At 35.8% G+C, this 16,857-nt stretch overlaps 1 protein-coding gene across 2 annotated transcripts in view; it reads right to left on the minus strand.

Moving 5' to 3' along the window:
• Positions 1 to 16,857, minus strand: part of ING3 (inhibitor of growth family member 3) — a 29,211-nt gene that overhangs the window by 6,856 nt on the left and 5,498 nt on the right. Inside the window, exons 4-10 of one of the 2 annotated variants that reach the window (XM_058724481.1) lie at positions 16,771 to 16,836; positions 6,242 to 6,338; positions 4,477 to 4,548; positions 3,466 to 3,546; positions 2,798 to 2,955; positions 2,028 to 2,221; positions 63 to 255 (exon numbers count right to left, since the gene is read on the minus strand). In XM_058724481.1, coding sequence (XP_058580464.1) covers positions 63 to 255; positions 2,028 to 2,221; positions 2,798 to 2,955; positions 3,466 to 3,546; positions 4,477 to 4,548; positions 6,242 to 6,338; positions 16,771 to 16,836 — 861 coding nt within the window. Of the gene's footprint in view, positions 1 to 62; positions 256 to 2,027; positions 2,222 to 2,797; positions 2,956 to 3,465; positions 3,586 to 4,476; positions 4,549 to 6,241; positions 6,339 to 16,770; positions 16,837 to 16,857 lie in introns of both variants that reach the window. The other variant, XM_058724480.1, reaches the window with a different exon arrangement.

A 16,857-nucleotide genomic window follows, 5' to 3' on the forward strand; every position in this document is an offset into this window, starting at 1 on the left:
AAGAGCACTTAAAAAATTGAAATAGCTCCCTTTCTTCTATTTGATTCAGATTATGCTTTTACCTGATTACAAATGCAGTATCGTGGTTCATTTGGGTCGTAAGTCCAATCAACCTGACTGTTTGAATCGGATTCTGGTACCACTGTTGTCTGTTGAGACATCTCTTGGACGACGGCTGATGAAGAAGAACACGAGGACAGAGAGGAGGAGGAGGAGGAGGAGGAGGACTGCTGATTTGAAGACTTGTTGTTGTTTCTGAAAGAACAGTATCAGATATATTTGCTCAGCATCCAAAAGAAGTTACGTGAGAGTAACTCCTAAGTGAGTGGTATGACATGAAATAACATCAAATGTATAAATTAACATTTAACGCAAAGTTAAACTAACCTGATAAACATATTTGAAAGCGTAATTGTTGAGAGCAACAAAGAGCAATTATCTTTCATAACCGTTTTCTTTCTTTATATATTTTTTTTGTTTTCTGGAGAATAAAGATATTAAAAAAACTCAGCATATCTTGGTTTTTAAAATAATTTTTTAATCAGTTACTACGTAGCATTGACTTAAATTATAGGTAATAGTTTTAAGAATTAATATTAGTTATGGCTACCTTAGAGACATTCTTTGTATTTTTTTTTAATTTTTTTTTTTAACGTTTATTTATTTTTGAGACAGAGAGAGATAGAGCATGAACGGGGGAGGGGCAGAGAGAGAGGGAGACACAGAATCTGAAACAGGCTCCAGGCTCTGAGCTGTCAGCACAGAGCCCGACACGGGGCTCAAACTCACGGACCGTGAGATCATGACCTGAGCCGAAGCCGGTCGCTTAACCAACTGAGCCACCCAGGCGCCCCATTCTTTGTATTTTTAAGCCAAGTGAATACTGTTCATCAAAATCTAAAATACAAATACACATCCCAAAAAGTGTCCTTCTTAATGCCCATCACCTGTCTAACTGCCCCCCCCTCCTCCCCTCCAGCAATCCCGTTTGCTCTCACTTTTTGGGATGAGCACTGGGTGGCATATGTAAGAGATGAATCACTGGGTTCCACTCCTGAAGCCAGACTGCACTGTATGTTAACTAACTTGAATTTAAATAAAAAAATATATATACAAATACACAAAAGCATTTGATGAAAATGATCATGACCATCTGTCAATACGTGAATACTTACCTGTGTTAGATAGGAAACAGAGTGTTAAAATTCACAAGCAATTTACTATTATTTATATGCTAAAATTAAATTTTAAAAATAGGGAAATTTATCATCGGCAGTTATAATAAATTTGGGTCACTAAGATGAATTATTTTTTAGGATATCTAGCACTTTTGTGTTGATTCTACATTGATCATTCTTTTAGAGATTTACCCACAGAAGATAGAATACATTTAAAAATAAATTATGATGCAATTACTAGGTAACCTATTCTTCTGGCCTACCATTCAGAACTTCCATGATGGCGGAACACCTACCAAACGCAGACACCTGGGACAGGTGGCGCCGAATGCTGTGAAGTTTTCATATTTAAAATTCAGACAATCTTCCTTAGAGTCTCATACACTCAATCTAGAGATATTTTCATAATTTCAGTTTTGGGGGCATAAGACCAAGAATGAAGGAAGATAATTTACTTTTAATAAAAGTGAATAATTTTATTCAAAAAAATTCCCAGGATAAAATTTGTGTCTTATGCATTAATTTACATTGAAACAATGATAAAATAAGGGATGATAGCTGAAAAAAGTTCCATAAAATGGTTTATCCTAGGGAACGAAAGAAAGTAAACAGAAGTCATTTATACCCAATGTAAGACTTTAGAAAGATTAAAGACACTTAACGTCTTCTAAAGACTTTACTCCTCCAAAGTAGGGCAGTGTGAATGAAAATGTCATGTCTCCCTGCTTCCCTAAAGGTCACCCTGATCCTTTATATGCTACCTGTGTTTAATATACGGAAGCCCAGCTGGGTAGCAAGTAGCCTGCATACTTAGTAAAGGCATGGGGCTACTGTAATGATCAAACTTACTTGCTCTTTCTCCCACTCCGTGAGTCGGCTGCTGATGAACCAGCGTTCTGTGTTAATGTAGTCATGAGTGCTGAAGATGATGAATAGCCAGCTGTTTCTCTGGGCATTGAAAATTCTTTTCCCAGCTGAAAGTCATTATTCTTAAACGCTTCATAACTGGCTTTTAGACTTGATGTTCTTCGTCCCTCTTTCATCTTAAATAGACATTCATGGAGAATATTAATAAACATAAGTATGCAGACTTTCTTTTTCAGTCCTACTAGTTATAATATTATGTTGGTTATCCAGTATTATTTTGTTTAAGCCATTATTTTCATCACTGTAATTTAAGCTACTTTATGTAAAGATTTAAAATCAGTTTTTACACAGTTAGGAGGTGACTATAGAGTGGGCAACTTAATTTGGAATATATTAATTTGGCAATCTAAGTCCTGAGGCCATTGAAGAAACCCCGAAACCAGCAGAGAGAACAGAGTGCTCTCCTAGCAGGTGCTGTGGCTCACTGTCAAGACTATGCACATCATGAGCAATTACTGGGTGAAGGGCTCTGCATGAGATTGCACAAAACTATTTTTCACTTTTCATTATCAATCAGGTAAATTAATGCATATTCATTTCATTAAATATTCATCAGATACCATAAAACCATGATTTAAAAATGGAACTACACAACGTAAAAAAACTCTTTCTGTTCACATCTAGTTGTTTCTATTCAAGTTTGTCAATGATTCAGACAAAATGTACCCATTTCCAAACCCCTTCCTTTTTACCTGAGCTGTGGCTTGAACGGCTTGAGCTGCGGCCATGGTAATTGCCCCTGCACCAGTTCCTGAAGATAATGAGCCAATGTTATAGGATGCCAGAGGTTGGGAGGAATTCACGTTGTAAGCATTGTTGGAAGAGGCTGTAGAATTGTTATTTCGACACCCTATGTAGAATTAAAGAAGAAATAAGAATGGTTGGAGAGAACATAATGTTAGTGAGCTTAAAATACATTATTTCCCAGTACAGATATAATCGTTAAATTTAACATTTTCACGCCACTATAAAATTTTCATGTTCCATTTTCCCTTTTTCTTCTTTTCCCACATGTGGACTTCAACCAAGTAAAAAATCTGTAAGCTTCGTTAATCCCGAACACTTTAATTTCCCCTTATTTTATTTTATTTTTTTTATTTTTATTTTTTTTTATTTTTGGGACAGAGAGAGACAGAGCATGAACGGGGGAGGGACAGAGAGAGAGGGAGACACAGAATCGGAAACAGGCTCCAGGCTCCGAGCCATCAGCCCAGAGCCCGACGCGGGGCTCCAACTCACGGACCGCGAGATCGTGACCTGGCTGAAGTCGGACGCTTAACCGACTGCGCCACCCAGGCGCCCCTCCCCTTATTTTAACAGAAACAAAAAGCAAAATTGATATTTAAGATAATAAACTTACCTAACGTATTTTCCTTAGATGCATCTGATGTAAGGGTAGATAGAAGAGCTTCAGATTTAAACTTCTTTTCAGGAATATGATCTGTTGTTGTATGGTGAGAAGTCAGATTATATTTCCTTTCTGAATATAAAGAAAGAATCTGTGTGTTTTTAAACTTTAAAGAACTATGGACAAGGCATAATACTTCCATCCAGTTATAAACAAGTACAGCTATGTTCTGAGTTCTTCACAGAATACAGAACAGTCTGTTTTCTTAGAGGACAGGATAAGAAGAACTCTCTGTGTCACCTATTTCATTAAGAGTAGACTTCTCAAAAAAAAAAAAAAAAAAAAAAAAAAAAGAGGAGACCTCTCACACAAATCACAAAAAAAACCCCACAAAACTTCAGTAGCAAAGTACTGCAGATAACCCACGATTCACCATGGTTTTACATATAACATGAGAGGAACTTTGTTTTCAAAACTCTACAATTTTTGAACAGTTTTCAGTCAACCCTTCTTTCATTCAAGTTGATCTGTCACAAAATGCACTGATACAGTCTTCTAGCAAGCTAACATCCAACCAAGCATTCATTTACTCACTCGCCCACCAATCATTTGAGACCTTCTTATATGCCAAAGTAGGCTAAGCACTGGACAAGCAAGGATGAAAAACAAAACAAAACAACAAAAACAAAGAGCCTACCATCAAGTAGTTATCATTTGCCTTGGGTTTTAACACTCTCTAGAGAGAGTCAGGTGTCTGCATATGGAAGTGTATACTGCTATTAATACCATACATTTGTCCTCCAAGTATTCCAGGAAAAGCAAACTCTCTACTCCCAAATCAAATACACTTTTTTCCCAAATGAAGAAGGTAAGTCCACCAGGAACTATAATGAAAAAGTAGATCTCACAAAAGAAAAGGAAGGGAACTTTTTCCCCCCTCAACTGATGGCATAGAGCCAGTTAAAAAGAATATACAGCTAATATAATGAGTTTTTAATTTTAGCTGCCCTAAACCAAACTTACTTTCCACTGGAGTATGTGAATGAGCATGGTGATTGTTCACTGGCTGTGAGGGAGTATCTAATTCCAAAGATCCTAAAAAAAAGGCACAGAGATACAACTCCATTAAATGTCAACACAAAAATTTACAGGTCAATCAACTAAAGGCACTATGTACCCTTACCCAGCAAAGGACTGGCAAGTTCTATGCATACGCCTGTATCATTTTAGTTAAGCACATTAGAGAATCACCACTTCCAGTTTCACCCTGAGCCAATTTCATCCTCCCTCTAAACAATACATAATCCACTTCTTAATATTCACCTTAAGTACAAAACAGCTCAAGGCATGCTAATGTCTAATTGGGGAATTCAGGACAGTGGGTACCACATAAGTGGATGAATGGATATCATAAGTCCATTACCGATAAGATCTGAAAAACTCAAACTAATTATACTGGATTGAAGAAGACCTTTCAATGGGAGATCCTACAGTATTAGGTGATGGGGCATTAGTACATGAAAGAAAATTCTTTGATCATTAAAATGACACATGATAGTAAAGACTTCCTGAAAGAAGTTAGGCACAGAATCTCTACTGCCAAGCATTAACATGCTTTTAAAGAAATATTCTGGGTTTATCTTGATCCCTTGAGATGAAATTATGGCAGGGCACAGGGTGGAGCAGATTTTAGAACTTGATCTGGTTTAGTTCCATATGTCTGTGTCCTTACAGATGATGCATAATTAACCTTCCTGCAGTACTGAATAGGCATGAGTTACTGTTATTCACAGCTACTGTCAGCATTTCAAAAAAAAATTAGAGCAGTTATATTTTATTTTGTCTCAAAATACTATTCTCAAATAGGATTTCCTTGGAATAAAAGTATCACAAATAAATCAGACGATCATCTAAAGTGATAGATCTACTTTTGAATACAAAAATGCACTACGGATACCAAGATGGATTCATGACTGGTTGTTTCCCTATTCTAGGGAGCATGTGTATGAAAGAAAAAGAGAGAGAGAGAGAGAGAGAGAGAGAGAGAGAGAGAGAGTGTGTGTGTGTGTGTGTGTGTGTGTGTATAATATATATACATACATACATGTATACATACATACATATATAAACACATCACCTAATACCATAAATAAATTTTTCATCAGTGTGTAGAAACTTGTTCTTGCTGTTGAAATGAACCAAGAAAAAAAAAAAAGTAATAAACAGGTAAATTATAGCAGGAGATCAAGTCGAACCTTGCAAAGAAATATTAAAATGACTTCTCATGAATAAGAAAAAGTTTAAGAAGGACTTACTTGAGAAAGAGAGGAAGTGTTTTGGAACTAATTAAAATCTTTCTTACTGAGGGAAAAAACCTTAAGGCAGTTCTTAGGAAGAAAAAAGAAAAACTTTCCTCAAAGTTAAAGTGTATCCAATAGGCAGGGCAAAGTCAATACATTTAAAGACAGATGGTTAACCTGTTTCTAGATGGTTCTATTTCTTTAAATCTTTGTTCTTACCACTCAACTTACTAATATATATATGCATATTAAAAAATGGAATGACTTAATATGTGATTTTAATAAAGAGAGAGTGTATGATATCCTGTATCCTCTCTCTCAGCATCCATAACCCAAATGTTCTAACTGCTAGAGTCCACGCTTGTCCGACCCAGGTGCCACCATCCACAGAAGCGCGGGATCTGAGAAGTCCCCATGGGATAAGTGTCTCCTTAGTGATTCGCACATGGACTGTCCGACATTGATGGAAAACTGTAAATTTTACTTACGCCTCTCTAATATTTCTGTAATTCCAGCATTATCAGCTTCCAGCTCCATCTTAAACTTAGCCAGTTCCTGATCCAGCTTTCTCAAGTGTCGATCTACCTGTTTCAAAGAAGATCAAAGATAACCACCAAAATTTGGGACACTATTAAAGTGTCAGTTTAATGAGGAAAACTAAACCTTTCTTCTTTTAGTGAATCCGCTTAATATCCTTGAGCAAGTCAATTAACCTACACCTCAGCTTTTTAATCTATGAAATGAGGGTGCTAGACAAAATAATCTCTCAAGTTTCCCTTAATAATTTGAAGTTTTAAGAAACTAAAATCACAATTTGTGAGAAAACATTCAGAAGAGGTGGGATATGGAACTAAAGCAAAACTGGTATTTGGGACTTGAGGGGAGAGGAAGTGCAGGAGGGTTGGTAACTTTTTATAGTATCCCCTGGGATTACTTTCAACCTAATCCCCTACTTATAATAAGGTCATCCACACTGCCATCCTATAATAACTGTTATTTAGAATGAAGAATGAAAGATCCTTGTCTATAAACAAAGAGGCTCCTATATTCTATACATACATTTCTCGAAGGCAGAAAATTAAACCATTATACTTGTAAACATTGATGTAAAGGGTTGAAACAAAGGGAGTTTTTAGCCAGAAAACTCTATTCCCCAAAGAGCCTGGTTAAAATGGTTTTACTGTAATACTACTGTCCTTGTTAAGGTAGCAAATTTTTTCATTCACCTAGAGATCTTTTGACTGATTTCAGAAAACTATATGATACCTCCAACTAGCAGCAAGTCTTAATTTCTTAAGGTTAATATTAAAAATTTTTTCAATGCTTTTTCAAATTTACTACTTTGAAGTGAAACAAAGAAAACACAAATTTTTTGAAAAATGCTGTTATATTCTTGACAACACCTTTTTTCAAACTCCAGATTCCCAATGGATCATTGTTAAATAATTTAAGAGTGACTTTCTGACAAGTATCAAGAGGTCTATGATACATCATGAGGGCAAAAAAAAAATTAAATAAGAACAAAATAACGTGTACCTAAAATGAAGGAGATGGGGAGAAAAGTAGCAAAAGATAATTTGTTTGTGTCAGACGCCACATAACGTGCTTGGTGCATCAGATGCTCTTCTGTCTTTTCTAGCCCTTGCTCTGATCTTCTGACATAGGTTTTTACTGTCTCCATTTCATAAGGGAAGAAACTAAGGCTTAGAGGGTTTAAGTAAGATAGCCAAAAGCAACAGTTAATGCCTTATGGAAAAGGAACTTAACTCTGATCTATTTGTAATAAATTGTACTTCACCATCTATACCTAACATTGCCCTCTGAACTTCTGTATGCAGCACCCAACTGTTTATTAACTCAGAATAAGAGAATTCAAATAGAAAAATAAGAATATCTCATTATTTATATTTTGTATATTAGCAGCACCCATTGGGGTATTGGTTAGTGACTTTTCAATATTTTAAAACCCAATTTTCCCCTCCATCTTCACACGCAAGTCATTTTTCAGAGCCTGGTAGAGACTGTCCTCGCAATATTTAAAATCCTATAGAGTCACATATTACAGACAGTTGCTCCTATTCAAAGAACATGCAGGTAATTGAGCATTCTTTAATGGAACCTCCCATCCAATAATAATGTGTGAACACAGACCTCAGTTATTCAAGAATACATCTTACATTGTCAAAATGTAATCTCAAGGGAAGTCAGAAAAAATACTCATATTTAAATTCCAAGAACACTCAATGCAATGAAAATACTCCACCAACTTTATTACCTACAATCATACTACCACTAAATACTGCATTCCTATTATGTGCTTAGTTAGCACTGGGTTAAATGCCAGACACATGAAAAATGAGAGAGAATCCCTGCCTTCATAGGAATTACAATTTAGTTGACAAATCAAGATTTCTGTAAGATGTTTAACCTAATGTTTTAAAATATATATCTCCTAGATGTAGCAAATAAGCAAAAGCTGGAAAAGGATCAGAAGAAATACATTAAAAAAAAAAAAAAAATATATATATATATATATATATATATATATATATATATATATATATATAAAACACTGGGCTGTGGTAGACATAAAGGAGGTATAAATGAGTTAGAGGGTGAAGAATGTATCATCTTTGAAGGGATGGAAAGAATGAATAGACACAGAAAGACAAAGGATTCTAAGAAAAAAAATAAAAAGTAAAGAACAGTGTGGCCTGTAACAGGTATGTACAGTATAGACAGGTAGAATATTAGAATCTTGGCTGGGAAGATGGTGCCAGAGTGAGATGGCGACGCCATGGACCCTCCCCTAACTCCTTCCACCCCTGCATCTAATAACTGTTTCGATGCATTAAAGATAGTACTGATAAGGGTTATCATACATGAGAACATGGAAAATGATGGAATTTTCCAGTACTAGCAGCTCAGAAAAAGCAGCAGAATCCCACGATTTCATAATTCTAAAAACCAAAAACATAATTAAAATAAACCAACACAGAAAAGCCTAAACCACATTGTAGTAGGCAGGCAGCTTTGGAAAATAACTTCCAATCATTCCTACCACCTGAAAGGTAAAAAAAGATTATGAACAGATGAGTATTATAAGCAATCAGTAGGCAATGAGAATTAATTTGTCTCAGATTCACCGCTGATGTACTAAATCGAATTAAAGTTAGAAAGTTGACCACAGATTTAACTTAAGCTATAAAGCACCAGAGTACTTAAATGGTATTAAACAGCCACAGAAAGAACACTGAACTTGACTGAAAGCTGTGGACTGCATGTCCTCTACCCTCACGATTCTGCATGGGTAGAGCACCCGTTCTGGCAGATCACCATAATGGCCCCATAGGTATCAGGCAAAGCAAGAACCTAAATTACCCCACTCCTCCACACACATCTGACCTCATAAGATTGATTTATAGTAGTAAAGAGGGTCCTACGCCAACTGAGAGACATTTTCCATTAACCACAGCTTTCTAACACAAGGCTGACCATGGAGTCTAATTATTTGATTTGCTCCCCATTTAATGTCAATAAATAACAGCAGCAAAATCTTCCTTACTCTATAGCCCCAAATCATATCTGATAACCCCAAATGTAATTCCTTTAATTTTAAATCAATTACCTTTTTTCTGACTTCTTGAGAGCCAAAGGAAATTCTGTCAACATTATTTGTTAACATATTGATGATCACAAAGATATTTAAGTCACTCTTGGCCCCTCTGCATGAAACAAAAAAAATCCTCATACTTGAACATTTTTGCATAGAACTGTAATCATTTATTCTTTCTCTTTTGACTCCCAGTTTTCCAATATTCAAATTTTAAGATGTGTCACTGGTGGACCCAAACTGAATGAAATACAGCATTTTAAAAAGTTTCTGCGTGATTTATGGCTTCTAATACCATGCCATTCTAAAATTTAAACGTCTAGCTTGCCCTTTTAGAAAGAGCACAAGTTAGTATATAAAGTTCTAAGTTGAAATTTATGACAATGAGAGATCAATTTCTAACTGTGAAAAGATCTGGTAACAGTGAATAAAGAGGGTAAATTGGAGAAGAAAAAGGAGACGTGATGGCAAATTATTACTCTGACAAGTCATGAAAATGATCCTCCACATCTCTGAATTTTATTTAAAATAGGTGAAAATTTGACCCATCTTTAGGCTGAATCAAATATTTGAGGCCTAAGCACATAAACTACATCTAATCTTCCTTAAAGACAATGAGGATAGGAGACAAATCAAAAGGTCAAACTTACACAATATATTTCCTTAATTAGAGTATCAGATGAAGAATTCTCAAATTTATAGGTAAAATGTAGACCTGAAATATAATCATCTCAGGAACAGGCCAGGATATAAAAAAGAAGCAAGTTCAAGGGTACTGAGCAATGTAAGAGATTGCTAAAATCATTCAAGCATTAACTAAAAGCTCAAATTCTATCAGAGTGTACACAAATCAACTTTATTAGGTATTGTAATGTAATACAGCCTTATGACAGTGACATCTGACTGAGAAACACAAATAAGTGTTTAATGACTATGAGCATCAGGATTCTAGAAGGAAATTATTTTAATAGGACAGCTTTTTGTTGTTGTTCATTTCACTAAGACAACTACTGAAATAAATTTTCAGTTTGTTCTACAGAACCTCTAATTCCACCAATCTCTTCATTTGTGGATATTTATGCAGTCTCGTTTCTTTTCTTAATAAATGAAAGTAACAGTGTAGGGCTACTTCTAGGTATTAAAAGTTTACTACTGACGTTAAAAGTAAATAAAGTATCTCAAAAATTAATAATACAATCAAATACCATGCTATATAAAACACTGAGGGGCAAATCAAATACAATTATATACTAAATTATTGTACATTAAAATCTGTAAATATGCTTACTTGAAATTACCACAATAACACAATGTTTAAGCAAAGGCATGCAGACAATCTCCTCTAAGGTATACTTCACTCCTGTTTAAGGTGGCCTCCTGCTGCTTTCAGAAGAAAAAACACACAGCTTGCATTGGCTTACAGGAGGACCTTGCCTGTGGTGGCTCCTGCCTGCCTCCTCTGAATACCTTTCTTACATACACCAACTACACTGGCCTCTTTCTGATTGGACCGGCCAAGCCCTTTTCCCCCTCAGACTTGACGCGTGGTACATCATCTACATCATCTGCCCGAAATGTGCTTTCTGAAGCTCCTTTCCCATGGCTGGCTCCTTCTCGTTTTCCAAGTACTACCTCAAATGTCACCTACTAAGACTACACTCATCCTGGCGACATTCTTAACAGCCTCCCCTGGTAATTCATTCTTCATCCCTCTTTCCACAATGTTTATTTCCTTCACAGCACTTACCAAAATCTAATCTTTATTTGATACTATGCCTATATTCATTGCTTGTCTGTCATTACTGCCCACTATACCAATGACTGCTCATAGCTGGAGCTCTACAAATATTTGCTGAATGAATGAAAGTTACTCTCTCCCACTATGCAGAAGTGTATAAATAGAGGTACCTCTGTTTATTGGATAAATGATCTATGAATGAAAATTGCTGTAAGTTTACATTTATACTATGCCCTATCCACTCACCTTTGAAGTATTTAGCTCCCTAAGCTCTCAAGTGGTAAATGTTATAGGAATTTAATTCCTCTTTCCTTTTTTTTTTTTTTCCCCTCTTTCCTATTTATAAAGACTTTCACCTGGATACTTACTGTTGATATTTTGGGGACTATAACCAATTTAAGATAGTAAATTCATTTAATAACTTCCCTATGAACAAGGCAATAATTCCCTTACGTTCAACTGCAATTACCTGCAAAAGTACACTTACCCTCAAGTGTAAAGTGCTCAAATTCCACATGCCACTCTGGCAAAGTGGTGCAACAACACGGAGCACAAGTATTCCAAGGAGGCTATTGTTTTTTAACATTTTATAATGACTTATTTGTGATAAGTGATACTCATTTTTTCACTTACATTAATAATATCAGATTACCAAATAAATTTTCCTCTTACATAAATTTCATTTTAAAATTTACTTAGTAAATGGATGTACAGATGATATGAACACTCTAAAAGCCTGAGGGTAGGATGCGAATATTATGGTCTGGGAAACACTGGATTAGATCACCTCCGAAGTCTTTGTCCTTGTGCTCACCATTCAACGAATCTGTTGTGCCAGGCTCTGAGGGTAGAGAATGACTACAAACCTTATGTACCCTCAAGGGCCCTGGCTAGGAGATCTACTATTTTTTATTTTACGAAAATAATATTGTCATAATTTTGAACTGTCAAGGCCTAATAGTGTTTAATAAACGTTTTCATACTTTAAAAGGAATCTCTTTAAAAGCAAAGGTACTGAAAATAGTCAAAAATTATTAATGTACAACTATAAAGTGAAAGGTATTTAAATAAAACATGTACCTCATAATAAGTTTTTTATATTTTTTAAAAAATGCCCCTTTTGCTGAAGGCATACCTATAAATCCTGTTTTAGAACTTTCAAAATGAGCTTATGTATCAGAGATAGAAATCTATCTAAACTGAAGACACTAAAAAAATTGAGAGCAATTTAAAGAAAGGGATGCCAAAAAGATGTGAGCAAAGACATAGATCATGAGATTGAATGTGTGGTCTCCTAAAGCGATTCTATAAAGGAAACTAAACTCACTTGAATTATATTACTTTCATTTCTCTTGGTTTAAAGCCATACTTTGACAAGAGGTGGCTATTTGCCTACCCGTGTTTGGCACAGCAGCCTGTGTTTGTCCGTCAAAACCAAGCCAAACTTAGCATACTAAAATGTGACTCTGTTACCTTCTGAGAAAATGTCACTCAACTGCCATATCTGATGCAACAAACTGAACACCACTAAACTCTAGCCACTAAACTCATAATGTGGGAGTCCCGTTAGTGCCTTTTCGTCTCCATTAAATAATTTAGGCGATCTTGTTCAACAAATGTTTACTGAGAAATAACTACGCTACAGTCTGAAAACACTAAAAGATTTTTTAAAGACATAGTCCTTGACATTTATAGTAGGGAAGACACACATACAAGTAAAAGGTAAATACATAATTATCATTTAATTCAAGTAATAATAAAATCATGGGAATAACAATATTTAGAGGTCAGTATGATTCTGTTGAGGGTAAGGTAAGGCCCAAACTGCTAATTACCTACTCAATAGCCTCCTTCCTTACGGATAGAACCCCAATTGTACTCCAAGGGTTGCAATGTACCCTGTTAAGCAACATCTCTCAGCCTCTCTTGTAGCTAGAAGGAGTCAAGAAGATAAGCAGGAATCAGTAGGTAAGATTTCCAGGCTCCTTTAAAGGAGCTGACTGAATTGCAAAATACGCCCTTTTGAGTAACCCCCACAGCAATTCTTCTACCTATCCAGAAAAGAGGAGGAACAGATCAGAAGCAGCCTGGGACAACAAAGATGTCGGGGTTGCCACACAGCTCCTGGCCTGCCTCCTCCAACAGTTATTTTACATGAGAGGAAAATAAATCTTTTGTTTAAATCACTCTTGTTGTGGGGTGCCTGGGTGGCTCAGTCAGTTGAGCGTCCGACTTCGGCTCAGGTCATGATCTCACGGTTCATGAGTTTGGGCCCCGCATCAGGCTCTGTGCTGCCCTCTCAGAGCCTGGAGCCTGCTTTGGATTCTGTGTCTCCCTCTCTCTCTGCTCCTCCCCCACACGCGCTCTCTCTCTGCCTCTCAAAAATAAAACTAATTAAAAAAAAATTTTTTTAATCACTCTTGTTGACTTTCCTAAGTGGTCAAATCTCGTCTCCTAGATATAAATGACACAGATATCAATATTAAGGCGATTTTAATAAAGAGACTGCATGTGGAGGATTATGAAAGATGGAGAAAGTTTCCTAAGCAAAGATGAAAGGAAAAGCATGCCAGTCATTTGTTGTTGTTAAAGTTCTTGAATGATGGCAGGCTGTAGAATTGGAGAGGAAGGGGTAATGAGAGATGCTTAGAAAATAAAAATGAACACGACATAGTGATCCACTAAATGTGGGGAGGCCAGGGACGAGGAGGAGGCTAGGATAACTTTCGGTATTCCAATGTGAATAACTGGAAGATCAGTGGTTCTTCTGAGAGAAGTTGAAGGGGAGACTAAGAGTTAAGACTGAATACACTGAGCTCCAGGGCCTGGAATTCTCAGGTAAGATGAATAGGTTCAGAAGACAAGTCTGAGTTTGGGGAATCATTCATGTTTAATTGCTAGAACTAAGAGAACACACAGAAAATTAATGGAGAGATTTCTCAACTTGGGTTGTGTGTGGGGCAGGGGATAAAACTGGCATTTGAGAGATCAGTTCTTCACCATGTGTCATTTGGTCTTTCTGGCCTCTGGAGTTGGGCAGAAGAAGGGAAGAGTTACCTCTACGTGAGAACTACTTGAATACAGTAAGAAAGAATGCAGGTCAAGGACAGAGTCCTGAGGAACAGCAACCATTATGAGTGACACCCATGGAGACTGAGGAAGGTCAGAAAGATGGAAGGATGATAATAGACAATTAAGTCTCAAAGAAGAATGGATTTTTATTTTAGAGATGTCACAATAGCCTGAAACAGCAATTTAATATGGAGTGCTAAAATAGGAAGGAAGCAAAAGGGGGAGAGGAAAAGAAAAGTCACAAAAAGAAAAGGCAGAAGGAGGACAGAGAAAGGAAGGGGAGAGGAAGGAAAGAAAGAAGAAAAGACAAGACAAAAGGCAGTTCTGGAAATACTGGGAGACTGGAGAAAAACCAGGTGCAACTTGGCAGAGCTGAAAGGGAAACAGTGGCTCCAAGAAAGTGGACAATTCCAGTTTGAGGAATAAGATGGAGTGAATCTTTAAAGAAGTGAGCGCCTACTATCTGCCCAGCTAACAGCATTTATATACATATGTGCAAATCTATCTGTAAGGCACAAATTAAGACTGCTATTTTACAGATCAGGAAACCAAGGTTCTGGGATTAAATACTTTTTCCAAAGTCCCACTGTCAGTGAAGTGGCTGAACTCACGTCTGTATGGATCCATTATGGGCACTTGCTTTTTATTACATTTTGTTCAGTTTATCACATCACCTTCAATTATCTCACTCCCTACCCTAAATAAGGATTTAGGGTAGGGAGTGAGATAGGAAGAGGAATTAGGAAGAGGAATTAGGAATTTAGGAAGAGGAATTCTTCCTCAAAGAATTTACTAGGTTTTATTTTCATTCTTTGTTTATCCATTATCTCTGAGTGAAATGCTTTCCCCTCAATACCACACCTAATCCAGGCCCCTCAGCCTCTGAATAAATTCTGTTCAACACTCATCTCATAACCTCTAAGAAATTAACAATAACTCTACTGTGAGTTAGTTCAGTCTTTTGTCAGATATTTATCTTTAACTGCATTAATCTTTATTTGTTACACTGTTTCTATACAGGCTCTTCACTTTAGTTTGTGGGCACATCTTCCCAACTAGTTTACCAACACCTTGAGGACACAAGCCATTTATAGTATTTACTTTTTACTCCTTCGTTATAACTCCAGGTAAAACTCCATTATATGAAGCACAAGAGTAAATAAACAGCGTGGTTCATAAATAATATATAAATACATACACAGAAAAACACACATATTAAAAAGAACATATTTATATTATACATATTTTTCTAAGTGTATGAAGTATTTTTTAAACATACAGAAAGTACTAAAATAACAAAATATAAACCAAGAATACAGCCAAAGATCTATATGATTTAAAAAGAAGGTAGTCTCTAAATAAAGACTGACACATATAATCATTAAATATGAGGACGATGTTACTAAACAACTTCCTCTTGGATTCAAATATACATGTCTTTTTCTATGTCTATATATATAATTCAAGACCGAAACAATTAAGAACCTTTTTTTTTTTTCAATTCCACAGTAAATCAAGCTACCATTTGTTCTACCTTCCTTTAGGCAGTATATCTTTCATGAAATTATTTTCAGAACTGTATGAACAAAAGAGCCTAGGTTATTTACACCAGTAAAACTTTCTACTATATGAGAACAACAAAACATTTTCTATAGCTTCACAGGACAAATGTTTGCTAGTTTTGCATAAACATTTACAATGTGCACCATGTGTGGTATGTACGTTTTATCTCGTGTCTTGCTCACCAACAACATTGATGTTTACATACACTTGTTCAGTAATAAGATGGCATCCAGGTAAGATTTACAAAAATACGATGTGAAATCTATATGCTAAAGTAGACCATAAGTGACCACTTATTTCTTTTTAGCTTTAATTTGCTTTGAGGCAGAAGCAGAAATGAGTATTTCCTAAAGGATGTATTTTAGAAGCTGCTTAACATAAAAGAGAGCACCATAATTATACCAGTTTGAGAAATACTGCTTCTGTCTTCTTAGTGATTTCAATCTTTCACAAGTGCTGCTACTGCAAAAAAGAACCTTTTTTTAAAGTTTAATTGAGTGTTTCCCATTTCTGCCACCTGAGCCAGTCGTCGAGTGCTATCTATTGACATCACTTAATAGATAGTTGAGTACTATCTGTTAACACTGACTTCAAATGATTCTCTTCTTCATTTAATCAGGCTACCAAAAAGTCTTGTCAGCACAGTAGTCTGACATGTATTTTACCACAGAAAGAATCTCAAGAGGATGTACAGGGAAGTAAATACACTACCTTAAAATAAGGATTAGTAAAATAAATTTAAACATCAATTCTTGTTGAAAAAAAAAAAAACAAGTTTAACATCGGATAAAACCTTATAGCAAAGTAAATTCGGCTAAAATGTAAGGTTCTAGACCTGTTAACTAAAACTGCAGACTCTCTTTTCTGCAAAGAAACCAAAAATGGACACTAAAACCTCAAATTAAATGTGATCAAGAAAACAATACCTCAAATTTAGTCTGCTCTTCCTATTAACATTCAAGCCGATGAAACTTAAAACATAATCCATAATGTAAATACTATAGCACAGCATTCACATTAATTTTACTTACCAAGTCATATATCTGGTTTGCCAACTGTACCTTCTCATCTGCATCTTCCAAAGCTTTATAGTAATCCTGAATAAAAACATTTTCATT

Source organism: Neofelis nebulosa, chromosome 4 (genome assembly GCF_028018385.1).
Source record: "Neofelis nebulosa isolate mNeoNeb1 chromosome 4, mNeoNeb1.pri, whole genome shotgun sequence".
NCBI classification, from domain to species: domain Eukaryota; kingdom Metazoa; phylum Chordata; class Mammalia; order Carnivora; family Felidae; genus Neofelis; species Neofelis nebulosa.